This window comes from Loa loa (genome assembly GCF_000183805.2).
Source record: "Loa loa unplaced genomic scaffold supercont3.547, whole genome shotgun sequence".
Lineage (NCBI taxonomy): Eukaryota > Metazoa > Nematoda > Chromadorea > Rhabditida > Onchocercidae > Loa > Loa loa.
Window position 1 is genome coordinate 10,298 of NW_018108727.1, and position 20,021 is coordinate 30,318.

The 20,021-nt window shown below is 28.4% G+C and overlaps 4 protein-coding genes across 4 annotated transcripts; 2 read left to right on the forward strand and 2 right to left on the reverse strand.

Annotated features, from left to right (window-relative positions):
- Positions 1-1,643: 1,643 nt before the first annotated feature.
- On the reverse strand, positions 1,644-4,052 carry LOAG_05083 (nematode cuticle collagen domain-containing protein; the record flags this gene model as incomplete). The annotated part of the gene is made up of 6 exons (XM_003140620.1): positions 1,644-1,819; positions 1,936-2,082; positions 2,233-2,494; positions 2,692-2,783; positions 3,000-3,174; positions 3,903-4,052. The coding sequence occupies 6 exons, from the start codon at positions 4,050-4,052 to the stop codon at positions 1,644-1,646; spliced, it is 1,002 nt and encodes a 333-aa protein (XP_003140668.1).
- Positions 4,053-5,985: 1,933 nt separating this feature from the next.
- Positions 5,986-7,037, reverse strand: LOAG_05084 (hypothetical protein; the record flags this gene model as incomplete). Its single annotated transcript, XM_003140621.1, has 3 exons — positions 5,986-6,141; positions 6,516-6,608; positions 6,933-7,037. 3 exons carry the CDS (start codon positions 7,035-7,037, stop codon positions 5,986-5,988), a joined length of 354 nt encoding a protein of 117 aa, XP_003140669.1.
- Positions 7,038-8,752: 1,715 nt separating this feature from the next.
- LOAG_05085 (hypothetical protein) lies at positions 8,753-12,362 on the forward strand (the record flags this gene model as incomplete). Its single annotated transcript, XM_020446763.1, has 8 exons — positions 8,753-8,818; positions 9,524-9,619; positions 9,911-10,089; positions 10,630-10,771; positions 10,960-11,127; positions 11,367-11,533; positions 11,674-11,917; positions 12,075-12,362. Exons 1-8 carry the CDS (start codon positions 8,780-8,782, stop codon positions 12,360-12,362), a joined length of 1,323 nt encoding a protein of 440 aa, XP_020302934.1. The 5' UTR covers positions 8,753-8,779.
- A 1,902-nt stretch (positions 12,363-14,264) lies between these two features.
- Positions 14,265-15,111, forward strand: LOAG_05086 (hypothetical protein; the record flags this gene model as incomplete). Its single annotated transcript, XM_003140623.1, has 2 exons — positions 14,265-14,491; positions 14,991-15,111. 2 exons carry the CDS (start codon positions 14,265-14,267, stop codon positions 15,109-15,111), a joined length of 348 nt encoding a protein of 115 aa, XP_003140671.1.
- Positions 15,112-20,021: the final 4,910 nt, after the last annotated feature.

Sequence of the window (20,021 nt, forward strand, 5' to 3'; positions counted from 1 at the left end):
TTATTATATTATTATTATTATTATTATTATATATTATTATTATTATTATTATTATTATTATTATTATTATTATTATTATTATTATTATTATTATTATTATTATTATTATTATTATTATTATTATTATTATTATTATTATTATTATTATTATTATTATTATTATTATTATTATTATTATTGTTATTATTATTATTATTATTATTATCGTTATTATTGCTTATTCAGTTTGATAATTAATAATTTACATTTATTCATTGAAGGAATCTAAAGTAAGAATTAAAGAATATTTTAGGGACAGAACCATGTACCTTAACGGACCATTGTCCTAGTGGTCAAATATGTGTCAATGGTTTTTGCTTACCAAGCAATATTGCCCAAATTGGAAATCAAAATCATCCATTGCTTATATGTATGTAACATTTGCTTCTTATTAAATATCAAAAATAGAAAGAACAAAATTTATTTAAATTTTTTAAAACAAAAAAAGGACTTTTATTCCTATCATATCAAGTTTTAAATTTCAGAACTGTGATAAAATAAGCTAACAAAAGGAAAAGAATAATAAGAATAAAATTAAATTTGATCTGATATGCTTTTGATAGTTAAACAGAAATATATATATAAGTAAAATTAAAAAAAAAAGAAAAACTAATTACAATTTCAATTTTTTTTAAAATTTCAGCATGTTCAACCGGAGCATCTTGTCCTGTAGGTTATTATTGCATCAATGGATTTTGTGTTCGAAATGCTCTAACATCAACTTTTGGTAACATTGACATCGTTTATTTCCTTTTTTTTTTTTTGTTTAATTATTGATAATAATACTTCAAGTACAACAAGTCAAATTAATTCCTATTAATTTCATCAAGATTTCGTATAAATGAAATAGGTAATAGATCAATAGAATTAGATACTTTTTACTTAATATCTTGAAAACCTTTCTAATATCATTCATTAAAATATTTTATTTCTTTTTCGATTACTTATTTTTTAACGAGCAATATGTAACTTATTATTATAAGTTATTATTATATTATAACTTGTTATTACAACTATGCAACTTATTACTTATAGTACTTTAAATTACTGAAAATCGTTTGTTGCTATTTGACATTTATCTTTTTCAATTTTATTATTAATTAATTTAATTTCTCTGACAAAAATTCCATTCCAGCTACCAGTAAGATATCTGAGGTAAATATTTTTATGTTTTTAAAAAAATAACTAAAAAATTTTATAATATAAAAATTTCAGAACTTTACAAAACTTTTTTCTTTTTCTTTCGCTTTTCTTTACATCCTTATAATTTAAAAAATTTTACTTTTTTTTAAGAAAAAACTCTTAACTAAATATTATTAAACTGAAAATTTTCAACTAAATTACAATTCAAATTCTACAAAATTTACAGCATGTTCACGCGGCATGTGTCCAACTGGAATGATATGTCACATGGGACGATGTATCAGTTCTAGTTTTACTGGAAAATGATCTAAGCGTCATATGAAGATCAAGGATTAGTTGCAAATAATATCATTGATGAATGAATGATTAATTCAACATTTTATTAATAAATTGCATGTCTCATTGTTGTTCATATGAGTTAAAATAAAATTAATAAATAAAAATAAAAAAACATTAACAAATTATTTCAAAATCCACAAATATTCCCTATTATTTTGTTCTGGAATTGAATTCGAATATGAATTTCCAGTAGTTTGTAGCACTTCTGCAGATGGAATATATGATTCTGAAGGTGATACCGATGGTTTTTGTGCATTTGTATCAGGAGAAATGATCGCATTTTGTGATGGAGCCAATCCTGAAATGAAAAAAAGGAAAAAGTTTGACATCCAAATAATAGTCTGAAAATAGAACTTGCTGTCAAAATGTCAAAATCCAAAACTTGCATTCTGAAATGATTAAACGAAGACAAACCTGGACAATGTGAACAACTACCAGGAAATCCAGGTTCTCCTGGTAGTCCTGGTGGACCCGGTAGTCCAGGATCTCCTGGAATTCCTCGTTCGCCTACTGGACCTCGTACACCTTGATTTCCAGGTTGACCTGCTTTTCCATCATGTCCTGGAAAATTGGCTTTACATAGGAAGTCATGAATTTTGTTCATATATTTTGATATAATACGGTTAGCTGAGAAAAGATCACATAAAAAGATTATAAATACGCATTGATGTAGATGCTCAAAATAAAACCGTGATTCATTATTATTGTTACCTTTGCCACCAGGTACTCCCCGCGGGCCGATACTTCCTGGTGGACCTGTTGGTCCAGGTGGTGCTCCATTTAATACTCTACCACGGTCACCCTGTGGTCCTTTTGGTCCAGGAGGTCCTGGTTCTCCACGAAGACCTGATGGTCCTGGTGGTCCAGGTCGATTAGGTTCTCCAGTTTTTCCTGCCTTGCCAGGTGGTCCAGGTTTACCACGTTTTCCCTTTGGCCCTGGGAAACCAGGTGGTCCAGGTGGACCTGGTGGACACTGAAATTTTGTTTTACTGCAACCAATTGCAATTAATTAAAACAACAAGACTTTTAAATTACTTGAAAATGTTCTATTAAAGCATATAATATTGAATTTATTTAATTGAAACATTAATATTAAATTCATTTGAATGAATTAAACAAATATGTTACATTTTCTGCAAAATGGTTGATAAAAAAAATTAATTAATTAACTTTTTGACAACTATTTGCGCCTGGTGGAGGTGCAGGAAGATACACACCATCGCGACCATTAACTCCATCTTTACCTGGTTCACCTTCTTTCCCTGTAAATTCAATAATTACTTAAATAACAAAGGTAGTAAAATTTAATTTTATCCTTCCAAATCAAATTAATGAAAATTTCTAAACGTAAATACTCTTTGTTATTTCAAGAAATGTTCAGATTTAAAATTTTTAAAATGCTTATATTTCTAAAAATCTAAAAATCTAAGTTAATGATTATCACTAAATCATGAAATTGGCCTTTTTATGTTAATTACCCGGTATGCCATCTTTTCCGGTTGCTCCTCGAGCTCCTGGCAATCCTTGTGAACAAGCACAGCATGCATCATTTGGAAAACTACCAACAAACGGCATATTGAAATTATCAGAACGAATTTTTCGAATTTTATTTCCAGTTAAACCTATTTGTTTCCAAATATCGTTTGATTGAGCCTTAAATTATTATAAACAAAAAAGCGAGAAAAAAAAATAAACTAAACTGGCATAGTATAGAAAATTTTAATAAAATATTTATGAAAAAATTGAAATAATTTAATTTAAAATATTGCTTTATTACCAAAAATTTCATCAATACAACGAATCACTTCGAACTGTCATCTTTTTTTTGATAAATACAAAAACATATCAAACGTCTGATTTATTCAATTTAATTATCCTCAATTTTTGCTATAATTTCCATTTCTAATTTCCTCTGATCATTGATCTCATAATTATTATATTTTTGTCATTTATATTTTCACTACCATTTCATTTTCTTTTTATCAATTTATATTTTAATTAACATAAATGTTTTTTCTTTATCGTTTTTTTTTTACTTTCAATACCATTATATATCAAATATCTGTATATATCTTTTCAATCCCTAATAGAACATTTCTATCGTATTGTTTAATTAATTACTCTATCGTAATCTGGACAATTATTAACAATTTTTAAAATATGATGCTTTTTTTTAATTCCCAATATTTCGTCACTTAAATTTTATTTAGACTTTTGTATTTTATAAAATTTATTTTGAAACTTTTAAAAAAGATTTTTTCTTAACTAAAATAAATGCATTTCACTCATATACAATGCTAACTTCCCGATCGTTTTATCACTCCAGTTGTTTAATTAATTAATTAAAGATATTACCTTGTAGTAAGTTAAATATGACATACCCTACATAATTCAACTTGTGAAAGCATGGATGATAGAACTTCCTGACTACGGAAATGCATCAAAGGTAGTAAGATTGCAACACTTAAGATGCAAATTGCAGAACATGCTGTCGCTATCACCGCTGCTTTTCGTGTCGCCAATATATTCATCTGAAAAATGGTGACAGAGTGTGTGTTTATGCAATTTAAACAACTGTAAAATTAAATCAATTCATAAATCTTAGTTCGCGAACAGTAACTAATTAAGGAAATTTTACAACAATAATGAATTGACAGTGGAGCTTTTTTAAATTTTGATAAAATTTACATGACAATATATGAATACAATTAGCTTCCACGTAATTTACCAATTATTTCATATTTTTTAATTACAATCGACCCATAATAATTAAAAATTATTATGCAATAAAATAAAAAAAGAATTTGGAGAAGAAATAAATATCAGTCATATCCAATTATGTTTACTTTAAAGCCTATGCTTTCATTAATAAATTTGTAAGAGGTAATCCTAAAAATTATATCTTAAAGTAAAAGTATTTTTGTTTACTTATCGTAAAGTACTGTTGTTTACTTATATTGAAGTACTGTTGTTTACTTATATTAAAATACTGTTGTCTACTTCTGTTAAAGTATTATCGTTTACATATCAAATTTATTTTACTACTAATATTTTTAATATGGTATTACGATAATTACTAAATGCTCTCTTTCCTCTTTTCTCATTTTCTTCTAACATCATTAATTTAAAAAAAAATTTTTTTTTCTTAACAATATATCAGCAAACTTAGAACAACAATGGGAAGATTATAATTAGATAGAAAGTATAATAATGTTACATTTAATATTTTTATACTAAATTAAATATTATTCCTCACTTACTGTTCATAATTTATTTTACATTGTTTTAATTAATTAAGAAAAAAAAAAGAAAATGAAACAAATAAAGAGAAATAAAAAAAAAGAAAAAGGTAGAATGAATGGTAATGAGCAGAAATAGCTTTAATTACATTAAATGGATTACGACTGATAAGAAATGAAAAATGATGTCAATAACCTTTACAACGCATTTTGTGTTACGCATTGATTACAATTTTTCCTCTTTCTTTTTTTTTTATTTAAATTAAAAAAAAGATCATTTTATTTCATCTTTGATAATTAATTTTTTAATTAGAATGATAATGGATAAGCTGATTTATGCTAAAATAAAATTTAATTTAAACTAATGAACAAATCATTTGTACATTTTTTTTTTTTGAATCATTTTTCATAATATAATTTTCCAGTTAAAATAACAAAAATTTACGTATTATTGAATCCTTTAAGATGTCGTACGTAGAAGAAAAATGTAAGATAAATTAAAAATCACAGGTAATATTAATCAAAAATTATTTGAAAATATAATGTGATAGTGTATTCGATAACTGTAACTGAACAACAATCCCTTAAAAACAATTCATGAAATCAGCTCTTCAATTAAATCATTTGTATCATTTTATGTATTGATTAAATTGCTGATAAAATTGTCAACAGGAATTGGAATTAATTAAATTAAACATGGTAATCACTAACTGGAAATGAATGATACCATAATAGCAATGTTTTATAGTTTTTCTTCCTTTCTCTTTTACACACTTTTTTCCATTATTTCTACTTCCTTTTATTTTCGTTCACCTTTTTAATTATATTAATTTGAATTAGAAATTGATCACAGAGTTTTTGAAAATTACAGAATTGATTAGCTTATCATGAATATACGATGGAATGAACAAAATTACCGTAATCAAATAATCAAATGTTTATCTAAGAAATTGAAAAAGAAAGAAATAATTGTATTAATAGAAATAATTATATCAATAAATATAGAAAGAAATGATTATAATTATAGCTAGTAATTTATCATACTCAGATAACTTGCATCATTATTGAATACTTTTATTTAATTAACTTGAAAATATACACAATTTTCTTCGAATATATAGGAGATAGCATAATTTAGTTGTACTAATTAGACAGAGTAATTATAGGAGATAGCATAATTTAGTTGTACTAATTAGAAGAGCAATTTTTGATTAAAATTATTACATCAACCAACTTGAAAATATGCACAATTTTCTTTAAGCATATAAGAGATAAGTACTACTGTTGGTAATTGTTCATCGGTAGAATCTTCAAAACGTCGAAAATTTCGCTCATACTCATTCAATGTGACAATTCCATCTTTCATCAATTTTTGCATGACCTAAATTGACACTTTCAGAAATTGAAGTTAAATTTTAATGTTCGAAAATTGAAATGACAAAATGTTGAACAGATAATAATAATAATAGTGTACACATTATACCAATACATGATTAATTAAATATCTGAAAAGCATTAGGATAAATTGGAAATTAATTGCATAGATGAGAGGCAAAAAAAAAAAAGCACGGTGAGATATCGTAGTATTAGAATTAAAATCGATAATAATTAAAAGAATGATATGCTATAACTCATGCATGAATGTTACATAATCACAATTTTAATTTGTAACAAATATATTACCTCTCTATAACTGATAGGAATTTAAAATTTATAAAATTTGCATACATTTTTAATTAATTGTCTACTCATTACCAAGTCGCCAACTGCAGTAATTAAGTGATTTGCAAAATTTTTTGGATTATTATCCATTTCGTCACGATTTTCTGCCAACCAATCGAATGCTTCCTAGAAAAAAATAAATAAAAAATAACTTCCTTATATTCAAATTGTATTCCCTATTGTTTTCATATCTAACTTATGATTTAGCTCAAAATTAATGATTGTTTTCTGGAAAATATCGACAGAAATTTTCGGGAAATTTTTTGAAATTATAATCATTGAGCAATGGTGATTCAGGATTGTATCAACAGAAAGAATAATAATTTAATTTCAGGAATATATAAACAAGCATGCTTGGCATCTTAAATTTTGCAAGAATTGGAAATAAATTTGCCATAAATTATCATTCTTTATACGGTAAACAGTTTTTGCAATTACAGTATAACATACCCTACTTTGTTGTCGGATATTGCTACGTTCCATTATTGAACCAATTCGAAGAATTTCATCGATATTTACTTTTATCTTATTATTTCTTGACTTAGATTTAACCATATCCGTGATAATTTCTAAAGTAGACTAATTTATTTGAAGTTTAAGAAAAGGGATAAATTAAAAGATTGAAATTTCACTAAAAATCATAACCGCAATCAGTAAATACAGTCAACTAACCAATCACAACCGTATCAGTGATCGGTAAAATTGTCAATGAATGAAATGTAACTATTTTTATACTATCTTTTAAGTTAAAATGAAATTAGTTAAGAAAAAATTTGATAGCTATTTGGAGAAAATCAAAATAAAAATTGAAATAATAGTAAAGTAAATCAGAAATTGCAGAATGCTTTATATAAATATATATATGAAAATCCTATCCAAAATTTCGTTTGATTATTTCAGGTAGTTGAATAAATAAGTAATCATTTAGTATCAGTATTTATCACCTTATATATCAATATTAAAACATATCAGTATTACTTCTTTCTATATATCAGTATTAAAATATCAGTTTTTATCACTTCTATACTTCTTTAAAATAAGTAGGTTTGTCGATTGTTTGGAGAAAAAAGCTGAAGGAAAGTTTAAAATATTGATAGTATTATGAAAAGTTAATTTGAACTAGAAATATCAAATTAATTTAAGCTATAAATTACACCAAATTATTGGCATGAATTCAAAATTGCTTTCTTCACTACATTTCTTTTATTAAAAATAGATTCAATAATATTTATTTCTAATGCAATCATAAACGAATTAATTTAATGTTGGATGATTGGCGCATAAGTTACTTGATGAAAACCTGGCAAAGAATTGAATGAAAGGTTGACATAAAGATATCAATACAAGATATCCATATGAATGATAAGTAGCATTAACTATTTCGTTTTCTTTCTTTAGATCTAAAATTCAACAAATTTGAATCTTATCAGTATGATACACTCTTATCATATATCTTTCAAAGCTTTGATTCAAAATAGATTTCACGCTAACATTTTGCATTACAACTGAAGAAATTTCTTTCCTCTTTGATCAAATTGGGTAACTTGACAAAATTTGCTTCAAAAAAAAGAAAAACTTTTTTGAAAAAACGTTGGTGACATTTTTTTTTCCTTTATTTAGCATATTTATTCAAATTTGTTACTTTCATAAATTTCAAAAATGCGAAATGATATGTGTTTTAAAGAAAATTAAATGGAGTGATAAAATTTGACGATAAGTGATACAATGATACTGTAGGATAGAGGAAAAGCAATTAATTTTTTAAAAGTTTTTCATTAAAGTTGGCGAAATTTCTTGAACAATTACAATTGTAAGTAAAGAAATAAATAAAATCTGTAAAAACATCATGATAAATTAAGAGATGGCAGAGAGTGAAGAGAAATGGAAGAGTAGCGTAAAAGGTTTGCGCCAATAGCAAAATAGCTGTCTGTGGCTATTTGTCAATGTTTCTGTTGTGAAAGTAACGTTGGCAAAGATTGTTAAGCAATAATTAGTAATGAAGAGATTAGGGGAATTACGATAACCATAATTATCACTGTAACATTGAGTATGGTATGGAGGGTACTGTATAAGCAGAATTTTAAATGTCAACTATTTTTTACAAATTTTGCAAAATCTAAGATTTTTTTCGAATTTTTTTTAATTTAAATTTGTATTGGTTTTTTTCTTGTACGAATTAATATTCAATATTATTTCACTGTTTTACCACACGTGGTAATTTGATATTACTAATTAAGTTTTAAAGGAATGATTGCTTCTCGCAATGATAATTTTCCTACGGTATTTATGCATTCCAGATGTTCGCAGATATCCGAAGCATTCCAGAAATTCTGGAGGTAATCTGAGCAAATTTTGAGACAGATGGGGCCTTGTCAAATATTTTCTTGCATTATTTATGTATTGGTATGCGGTTTCTTTAAGGGGGAATAATTACTGATCTGATTGTTCATAGTTCAATCGTAATCAATCCATTAGTTGCAAAAGTAACCTGATTTAATTTTATTCCCGTACAATAGATGTGCTACTGTCGCAATGGAAAAATTATATGGTGGTTTTAAAAATATGAAATGGAAAAAATGAAATTATCTGACTAGCTCAAAACAGTTTTTTGTGTAGAAGCTTATTAAACCTAAAGTGTCATTATGTGAGAATCATGCTTGAACATGATGTTTTCCTTTTTCTTTTCTAAGGATATCATGACTATCCAACATCTCATTGTTAAGAGTCATTACAATGTTGTTAAGACTTATAAATGTATCCCATATTGTTCTCGAATATTGTTGAATATTTTTTGTCTTAGGATTGCTTAAGGAAAAAAAAAAAATTAAAAAATAATTTTACTTAGGGAAAATTATGTGCTTGTATATTTATTTAATTATATCTTTATTATAATTCTTAGTTTGATGACACAGTGATTTGTTGCTATAGAAAATTGTTTGTTTCATAGTATGATTTAGGGAAATGATTGATTGTCATGAATTATTATTAACATTGATCTGTAACCAATTTTTATTATTTTCATCGTTTTTTATGAGCTTTAGACACGTTTACGCCTGAATGTAATGGGCAGCAGAAGGCTTTACCCAGAAATATGGGCAGACGATGATCAGATGTCTGGGCTTATGTCTATGATAAAGGTATGGTACGTTTCCGATTTTCGATTCATCAAGAATTTTGGTAATCGATCTAGTTAATGGTCAGTCTGATAATTAAGTATCCGAAGTTTTAAACTTTAAAAAGTATTCGAACATCCTAACCCAGCTTATGCACCAGAATGTTGGCGAATTAACCGATAACAATGAACCTGATCCTGGCATAATTAGGTACTGAAAAAACTGTTGCAGAGAATCCGGAATAACTATTTTTAACATGCAGTTTTTGTCATCTTTATTTCAGTGATATACGCTTATTTCTTCTTTTTTATTCAGGCTCGAGATGTAAATCCGAATGATTATGATCGAAAAATAGAATTTTGGTCTGATATGATTGCAAAATCGTGCGAAACTGAGAAAAATGCAGTCTTCACTATCGATATATTGAAACGACGTTTTCGTCGAGGTGATCAACTGCCGGGTTCTCTGAATGTTATTATTCAGCATATGCTTGAGTAAGTTTTTTTTGTATTGATTGGGCTCACTTTTATATATTAGTCTTTTTCTGTAATAGTTTGTCATAAATGCACAAACTTTTTGCATTGCAGCATTTTGCTACAATAATATTTTATAAAATCGAAAATGACTTTTAGCAGTATAAATCACATCTCTTTATGTGAGTTTCCTATCAAGTGATGTCAATATCGGTAATTAAACGATTAACTTCTTTTTAATTTTTTTAAGATATATCAGCACATTGAATTTCTTTCCGTGTATTTGTTGGTAATACAAGATGAGAGTGTCAAAATGTTAGAGGGTTCTTAAAGTATCCGGGAGTTTTATGGTATATGTTTTCCGAAGAGGAAAAATTATGAGAAAGTGGATGAAATAAAACGCACAAATTTGATATAATATTTTGAATTTTTTTACAACATTTAAATAGATTATATTTGACAAGCAATGTTGCCGAAATTACTAAACGCGCTACGCTAAATATAATCAAGTATCAATTGTAATTGCTAAAATCCGGTTCATTATGAAGGGTGCCTTTTTAGTGCAGGTGAAATTATCACCTTGGATGATTACAAAGCCCGGAATCAGAATTGGTTTCAGCGAGGATACAGGTCATTTATGGGAAGTTTGTGGGGTGCTACCATTGATAACCAGACAGAATATGTTCATCTACTGACTGTTAAAGTAATTTCTCGTCACATGTATTACTGCTTTCTGATCCTTCCAAGTCAAATTTTTTTAGTCCTAGTTTTCAATCTTTCAATTGTATTTGTATAAACTGAACAATTGTAACGTTTGAAGTTTTTCCAGAAAAGGCATTTCATTATTATATATTTTTAAAAATTGTTCTCTACGTTATAAAGGTTATTTAGAAACATGCTGACAGTATGCTAGAGTTTTTCCGAAGTGAATATGCTGTTGATGATGATATGCTACCGGAAATCGTCGACTCGGCGGAATTTTTCGAAGAATGTAAAAATTTAGTTGCTAACAAGAAAACTTATGATATTGCACTAGCAGAACTTGTTAATCGAGGCGAAGTTTGTTATTATGGATCTTTTTTCTTTTTATGTCATAAGATGATGTTGATTACTGTTCGACTAAAATGCCGTTATCTTTGACATCTTCTATCAGTGATGCAACTTGTTTCTTTTATCAAAATGTGCTTCTCCCAGAAATCCATTGAGTTCTCTTAGAATTTTCCGTATTACCAATAGTCCATCTAGTTTACCATTTTCTTCGTTTGGTCACTTTTCGCAATCATGAAGTTTACTTGCAGGTAACGATAGGTTCATCTAAAATAGGAGAGGAAGTTCTGAAATTCCGTGACAACGCCGCTCGTGGTCCCATAAAGTGGACAGAATCTGATGCTGGCGTTCACGATATGAGGCGGGCGATGAATAAATTAGAGCATGAGATCAAACGTTTGGAACTGAAAGCGAAGAAGTAAATTCTCTTTAATGATTTTGTTTGTTTTTATTACCTCACTTTTCTGTAGAATATTTGATATTGTGGATGCTTAATATACGACGGTACTAATTTTGTTGTCATTCATTGTCTTTAATTATTTCTTTTTTCTTCTTCAGGGCTGAGCAGGATGCTCGCCTGTACATACGTCAGGGTGATAAAAATCATGCTGCCCACTATTTACGTCAAAAGAAACGGGCTCTAAAGGAAGTTGAAGCTAAAGATAATCAATATCAGAGGCTTTTGGAAATGATGCAACAATTAGGACGAACAAAGCAAAATAAGCAAATTTTGGATGCTTACAAAGCTGGTGCCGATGCTTTTAAAGCTACTTTGCAAAGGCAGGGTATTTCTCCGGAAGAGGTATGTTTTTTAAAGTAATTCTTTTGATATTTCCAGTATTTCAGTTGACTTTATTGCATAAAATCATTCTTTAATTTGATTTCTGTTCTTCCTTTCCATGAAATGCATATTGTGGGAAGTTTTTTCTCCACTCGTTCAATCCTTTTTATTGTTGCAGATTGATGAAACTATGGATAATATCGGTGATGCCATGGCAACTGCGGAGGAAATTCAGGATGCTATTGCTGCTGGTGTACCAACATCGACTGCTGATGAACTTAACAACGATCTCGAAGCTGAATTGAACGCTATACTTGCTGCAGACAATAGTGAGATAGATTTAATGATTAAAAATTTGCCAGACATGCCATCAGAACCCTCTGCAGCAGGTCCTGCTAAAACTACTAGTGTTGCTGCAGATGATTCAATCGGAGCACGTCTGAAAAGGTTACGTGAAACTGCTTAATTGTAAAATTTGTTCGAATATCATGTTAATCTTATGTCTTATTAGTCCAAAAATGGTTTTGATTGAAGACATTATCACTGAAATAGTTTCACGTGATTTACAATTCAGTCACTTTTTGGAGAGCAAAATTTTGCTGAATTTTGTTTAGTATAAGAAAGTTTTGACTGAACTTTACTGTTCTGATTTATCCTTGACAGCACAAGAGATCTGCCAACTATTGCTGAACGCAAAATTTTGCTTTGGATCGTATGGTAATAAGAAAGTAGTTTCCCCTCAGTTATCATCTGTTATTTGTTGATTATTGGCCCGATTGGATTGTAATACCTTTTTATCCTATTTTTCTTTTTATGTCCTTTGTATTGTACAGCATTCATATTGTACTGCTTATATCTTTTCTCAACTCTTATTTAACTAGGAAAAGAAAAAACAAGATTTGGAAAATTATGCTTATGAGCGAATATTCATTATCGTTATCGAATAAGGGCGGTATTTTATCCAAATGATGATCATGAGCATTTTTCGAATTTTCTTTATTTATATAGTATTAAATTGTGTTATCGTTGTTTGTTTCTGGGTGATATTTTTTGAAAATAAATAATGCCGCTTCATCAGTTTTTCAGTAAAAAAAAAGAAAAAAAATCAGTGAGTATGAAGAATAACTAATAAAACTGTAGAATAAGTTAATATGTTGAAAGTATTCATAACCACAATCAACAAAAATTGTCAAATAAATAGAATTCATTGAAAACATTTGATAAGAAAGACGTGTACATGCATATGTAACAATAAGCGTTTCCTGTAAAACATTTTTACATTCTATAGTAATTATTGTTTCTTCTTCGTTACTTGAATTGGCGTCAAACAGTTCATTAAACTGTGGAGGTTTGTACTTTAATTAAGGTGATGTAATATACTATAATTTTAGAAGATGTCTTAGGACCATCCAATCAATTTTTAGGGAATCATTCGAACGACCACTTCCTATTCTGTGCTTTTTTTTTCTTTTTGTTTTGTTTTTTTCATAATGAGAATAAAGGTTATGCGAAAAATGGATTGTATGTGTTTCCATCAATGAAAATTTGCATTTAGCGACAAAAATTCCTAATTTTATTCATTTTAAATCATGGAACAATCAAAATTATATATGCTATTGCAGCAATAATGATTATAAATTTCCATTAATTTAATGAGACTTTGTGGATATCTATCGGTATATCACTAATAATTCGTATATGATGGTAAAGTTTATCCCATTCCTCAATGAAATGTTTTCATAGTTTCCAGTAATGGTCTCAAGGGATGGTCGTCCATGAAGGCTATTAGAAATTATGTTCCTTATTTTTAACATTATAATGTTACTCTAAGTTTAAAATTAATAAATTAATTTCTTATTTTTGAATTTTCTGATTCCTGTTATAAATAAATACAAGCCAAAATGATCTTGGTCAAGGAAAGACTTTAATTAGGGTAATGTAACTAGTTTAGAGAACCAAAAATAGTCATGTCAACGATTTCCTATTTGATTAGGTATTGCTCAATTAATAACATCGAGCAGATCATAAAGTGCGAAGAAAAGTATCGGGAAATACATGAAAATGTATTTGTTCAACGCTTTGGTTGATATTATTTATTAATTTGTAATTATTTTTGGAAAAACTAATCGAACTTTGTAAATTAGTTTGCAAATTATGGGAAAAATATACTAATTTAGATGATAAAATTTGAGTGAAAGAAAATTTTTTAGCGTGAAACATTTGCATTTTGCGCATTTATTGATTTAATTGTTGAAGGAATTTGAATATTTTAAATTTATTAAGCCTATCGAGTAACTAAAAAAATTCATGTAAATACCAAATGATTACCAAATAATCATTCGATCTTAACAAAGCATTTCTACGCATTATGATTATCTCACGTAGAAAATTTGTCGCATATCAATTTTCGGAAGAAAAGCCAGCAAATCTGAAAATTGGAATTAAATCTAGGATTACTGAAAAAAGAAACAAAAAACTTGAGAAGTCAAATAGAAATTATCTAAAGCAAAAGGAAGTCGTCAAAGAAGCGAAAAGTTTAAACCACATTAGTACTGCCAGCGATGATCATCCACTGGCTGTCGACGGATTTCAGAAGTTTTTCCTTCACTACTTTCCTGCCTTCCTCGACCAAGGATTCCAGAAGTTTTCTTAAATCACAGAAGCCGCGAAAATGGTCAAGGAAAAAGCTCTGAAACTCACCAATTTAGTCGAGCAAGGGTAGGATAAAATGATCAAAGAGAAAAATCTCGATCGGTTTAATTATTTGCTATCACTATCTAAACTCAACCTTGCTCAGATTAAGTTCGGTCATTCATTTCCAAATTCATTTATATAGTTTGTCGTTGTCAACTGTGAAATGAAACAGCATTTTCATCTCTATATTGGTGGCTACTAGAATTGTCCAACGAAGCATAAGCTACTTTGTTGGACAATCCTGATAGCCACCAATATTGGTTGATATTGCTGTTTCATTGATTCACCATTGCGAGTCTTTCCAAAGAATTATTGGCGGCATTTGTAACCTAAGGGAATGGCAACTTTAGAAATCGAATTGCGAAAGTTATGGAAGGATGATGTAATGATACCAATTTAGGATAACATTTGGAAAGACCACAGGGGATAATGATTTGGAGCATGGTTTCATGATCAGCGACCAAGATGATCAAGATGATATGCAGGTTTTGCTGAATGGAAGAAGCAAAAACTTTTTTTAGACTAATAAACCGAGGCAGGTATTTCCTACACTTCAAACAAAATCGAAATTTCGATTGTACTTTTCTGATAAAATCTTACTTTTTCAGGTTGAAATTTACCAAAAACACTAAACGCTATTGCACTGTCGAAGTAGCATTGCAATTACTAACACAATTAAAGAGACAAGCTTATGTATATTGCCTGAACCTGATTGACTTAGTCCAAATTTACGACAAAGGATTTTTCGGAAATAACATTTGTCAAATGTAGCATCTGTCATGGCAGCTTTCAGTGAAGATTCATTTATATCTTTTTTTTGTCCATTTTAAATAGGTAATTGTGAAGATTTAACCTCATTTCCTCTCTCTCTCTCTCTCTCTCTTTTCCTCTACCTCTTTCTCCTTTATCTCTTTTTTTTAAATTTTCGTGTTTGAGTTGTCTTCAAAATGAACTGAATTGGTTATTGTAATTAATAAGATCGTCGCAAAAATGGTACATGTTTCCCAACTGTTATCTTTTTGCCTCTTTGCTTAATTAATTAATGAATATTATATAAACTTGGCATTTTTAGATTCTTCTTGATCAACTGGCTGATTATTTTTGTTGCATATAGGTACGAAAATTGCAATATTTTAACTAATACCCGTTGATATTATATATCGTATGTTTGTGTATATGTATTCCTGTGATTATTGTTCAATGATAAATCTACGAGAAAGTCTGAAAAACTAAGGTATGGGAGAATTTAGGGAAATTTGCCGAAAATACCTATTTTTTTTTTTTCTGGCTATTTCTCTCTAAATAAGGTAAATAAAAGAAAGACATTTATCGTGATATATTTGAGTATATTTGGATAAATTAAAATTGTAAAAATAATTCGTAAGATAAACAAATTATTGATTTGAGAGAACTTCATTTTTTAATTTTTTTTTTTTAAATATGAATTGATGATTGATTTCTTTTTTAACCTTTTCACTATCAATTGAAATTATGCAAAAAAATTGCGTATGATACAAATAATCAAAGTTACCATAGCAATGATCACAGATACAATAATAACAGTATAAAGTACCAGATATTATCATAACAAATATTACCCATCTAGTAAAATAGCATTTTTAGCAAGCTAATAACTAAATTACAATGGATTTTATTGAGAAATTAGTATGTCAAATATAAATATACTACTAGATAAGTAAGTGAATACATATTTATCAAAAATTCTTGAAGCGTTTTCTTTTTTTATTTAAATAAAACAATTTTATCTAAATGATTTCCATTGTTGATGGTTTCTATTGTTGTTTCATTTCAATCTTTTGCAGGTAAAAATTGCTATTCCCTTGATTCCTACATTGCTATAATCAAGGTGAATCACTGGTACAGTCCATACTGATAGAGAATAATCAGTCATGAATGCTCGTTTCGATTATTTCAAAGGGAAAAATAAATTTCAATATGTATTCAAAAGTTTTTGGTACCTATGTGTTTGTGAAGATTTTCTTCAAAAAAATTTTTTTTTCGAATAAAGATCATTGATATTAATACATGCATGTTAGTATCAGTGACCTGTCAACGAAGCAATGAGAGCAACGATTAAATGGAATGATCATTAGAACTGGTATTCCAATAAACGAGACAAATTGATATTTCGAATAAATATTCATAAAATATTGTAATGGCAATATCTGTTTCGGATTTTACTGTATGAAAGCCTAGAGTTTGCAGAGAAAAGTAATCATTAAAATAAAGGCTAGTATATTAGCTTTTATCTTGGTAATTTCTTTTAATAAATCAGCTCTTTTCAATAAATCTGATGATTTCTATAAAATTGATGATGAGCTTTTATTTGGATTTCCTTTAATAAATCAGCTTTTAATAAAATTTGATAATTTGATAAATTTTGATAGGCTTCATTTCTTTTAATAAATCATTTTTATAAATCAATCTGCTATCGAAGGCTGATTTACTTTAGATACAGTATCATATAAAGTGTAGTTATGAGAGACGATATATCCGAACAATTCATTGAAGAAATCATTGTTATATTTTTATCGTTTAAGTGATAAAGAAAAAAAATACGATATGTATAATATCATGAGTGCACGTTCAATTATTTTCCGAAACATTCGCAGTAATGAATTTCTGCCATCCGAGAATAGTTATTAGTCATCATTTCTTCTTGGTCAATATTTTATAGTAATTTTATACAGTATTAGATTCCGTTGAAGAGAAGCCAACTTCAGGATGCGTATCATCAACTGACCGGCTATCACTGTGAAGCCCTGTGGTGCGAGTAAGAAAATCAAATTGTTATTGATCAAATCTTATCATTCGGAAAATGTAATAGTCATCGTGATAGGCGTAAGTATGTGAATCCCAAAAAAAAATTCAAAAATGACAGTGAGTATATGGAATTGTAAAGTAAAGAAGTACATCATGAATAATTGCTAGAACCTGATATTGTCCGTGTACGAAAATTTATTCTGCTCGGATCAAGCCATTCCTGCGGTAGTGCACCCATTGATGGATCTGAAAGTAGCATTTTTAGGTAATTTTGTCTTTTTATAATTGTAACAAATAATCATTGATAATCAAACAAATCGAAAATTATATTTCTTATTCATCCAAGCAAATTAAGTGCTATGATAGCAAAAGATAGAAATTTCAATTTTAGCAATGTTTTTGACAAATCTGAACTAATCAAGTATTGGTATTTGAAAGTCGATCGATATTCATTACATTGTATTTTTACGGTAAATTAAAAAAAAGAAAGAAAAGTTCACCGTATGGTCGAATTTTATGGCAACACAGGCATTGAAGATAATAAGTCCAGAGGCTAAAATTATCATCTAATTTATGTTCAATATTCATTTGTTAAGTTTGCTCTCATTATAATGATTTGCATGAATACTTTACAATGAGTGATCAGATTAAAATTCTGACTGCAGTATTTTTACTGTTTGAATGTGTTTAGGTTTCAGTTTCAAATTTTCACGATATTAATGATTAAGGAAATTTACAAATAGGTCAAAACCTTTTGATATATTTTGCTTCATTTTCTTCCTGCAAAGCAAAAAGTATTAAATGTTTTTTTGTCACCAAGATAGGCAATAGAACTTATGCAAGCGTATACTTTCGAAAATTTTAATTTCTAAAAAGCAAAATGCAAGAAATCTTCCGTTCATGTATTTGCAATATTTTGTAAAATTTTAGAATTCGCTAACTGAGCACAAAGAAATGCTTACACCTATTTGTATATCAGTAGAAGAATGGTCATCGGAATAAGCACTTCTAATTTCTGAATATGCATCAGTGTAATCAATACAACTTGAATCATCCATTCCCAAGACTTTTGTGTTGTTTTTAAATTCAAGCAGTCAAGATGTTACATGGAACACTCATTCTGAAATTATGTAACCACACATGTTCGTGTTATTATATACGGGGTGGAGGGGGAACGGGGGAGGGGGGCAAAATTACTTCAATTAAATTCCTCTTTTCACAATTTAATTACAGCACCGGAAAGAAATCTGTCCTACTTTGACAATTAAGTCAGAAAGTTCAGAAATCTTATTTACATCTCCTTCGATGAAATTAAATTACGCTATTTAACGTTCAAGCATTAAGTTTAAAGCAAATAATAACTGCTTTGCTATGTTAGTATTTGAAGCAGTGATCTTCAACTTTCCAATCTCAGCTAAATTTGCACTTGTTTCGAGTGGAACACCAGCTGAACACAACTTGAAATTCAACCGCTTCCAGTTTTACCAGCTGATTCAAATTAATGAATATGAGTAAACTGATGAATTTTATACAATTTTCAGTATATTTTTCTATTTTTGATTCAAATGTTGCCATTCTAATGTTGAACAAAAAATTCAAAAAATTGAATTTCTCTGGAAATTTGCTCTGGAAATCATTTTTTAATGGACCGTTGCATTTCTTTTCCAGTGCGAAAGACTATTAATTGCCATTAATCTTTTTCTGCAAGGGCGATATTTTCACTTCATCATTTAGGGATTATGCAGTGTTCACAAAATCCGATATCGTTCCTTCCGAAACCACTAAACGTTAGCTGCAACGTTCAATGATTCCTGAAGGAACTTTGAAAAGAGTTGAAACAGATAATACAAATTTCTATTACACCACAAATCATGAATTATTATCGGACGTCCATATTTGTCAATTCTCATTGTATCCTTCATTCTGAATTTTATTTACTTCTGAATTATTGCAAAAGACTAATTCCCCATACTTATCGTTAATAACGAATGGGGCATATTACATAATTATAAACAAATAGATAACTTTTTGATTTACGAATTAATAAACTGAAATAACAAATAAAAGGATTTTTTTTTTTTGTGTGTGCGCCAAGGATAACTAATCCGTATGAACATTTAATTCTAGTGATGACTTTTATCAAATTTATTGCATCAAGAAAAGGGCTTTCTCTTTTCTAAAGAACATTTATGCTTCCATTGCTTAATTCAGCTTATCACTGTATAGCTTGTGACAGTGAATTCAATCGCTTTAATGAAACTGCTAAATGAAATATATCTTTTCCATTAAACTCTTTCAGTCATCCAACCAATTCTTCTCCATATCCCCTATGCCAATTGTGTTCCTATTACTTTTTATCGGATTACCGAAATTAAAGCTATGTTCAAATAAAATTTTCACAATATCTAACAGACACAGTAATGAAATCTTGTAAAACTAAAGCAATGAAGAGGATATAAGCTAACAATGAGCTGCATCATACAAAGACGTCTCAGTACCTACACAATAGACAATGCCATAGAGCAGCCATACTTCCATGATAACCCCGAGGAGTTTTATAAACTCCTCCCTAATTCTTATATATATATATATATACAAGGAGAAATGATTCTTATATATATATATAATTCTAATATATATAAAGTTT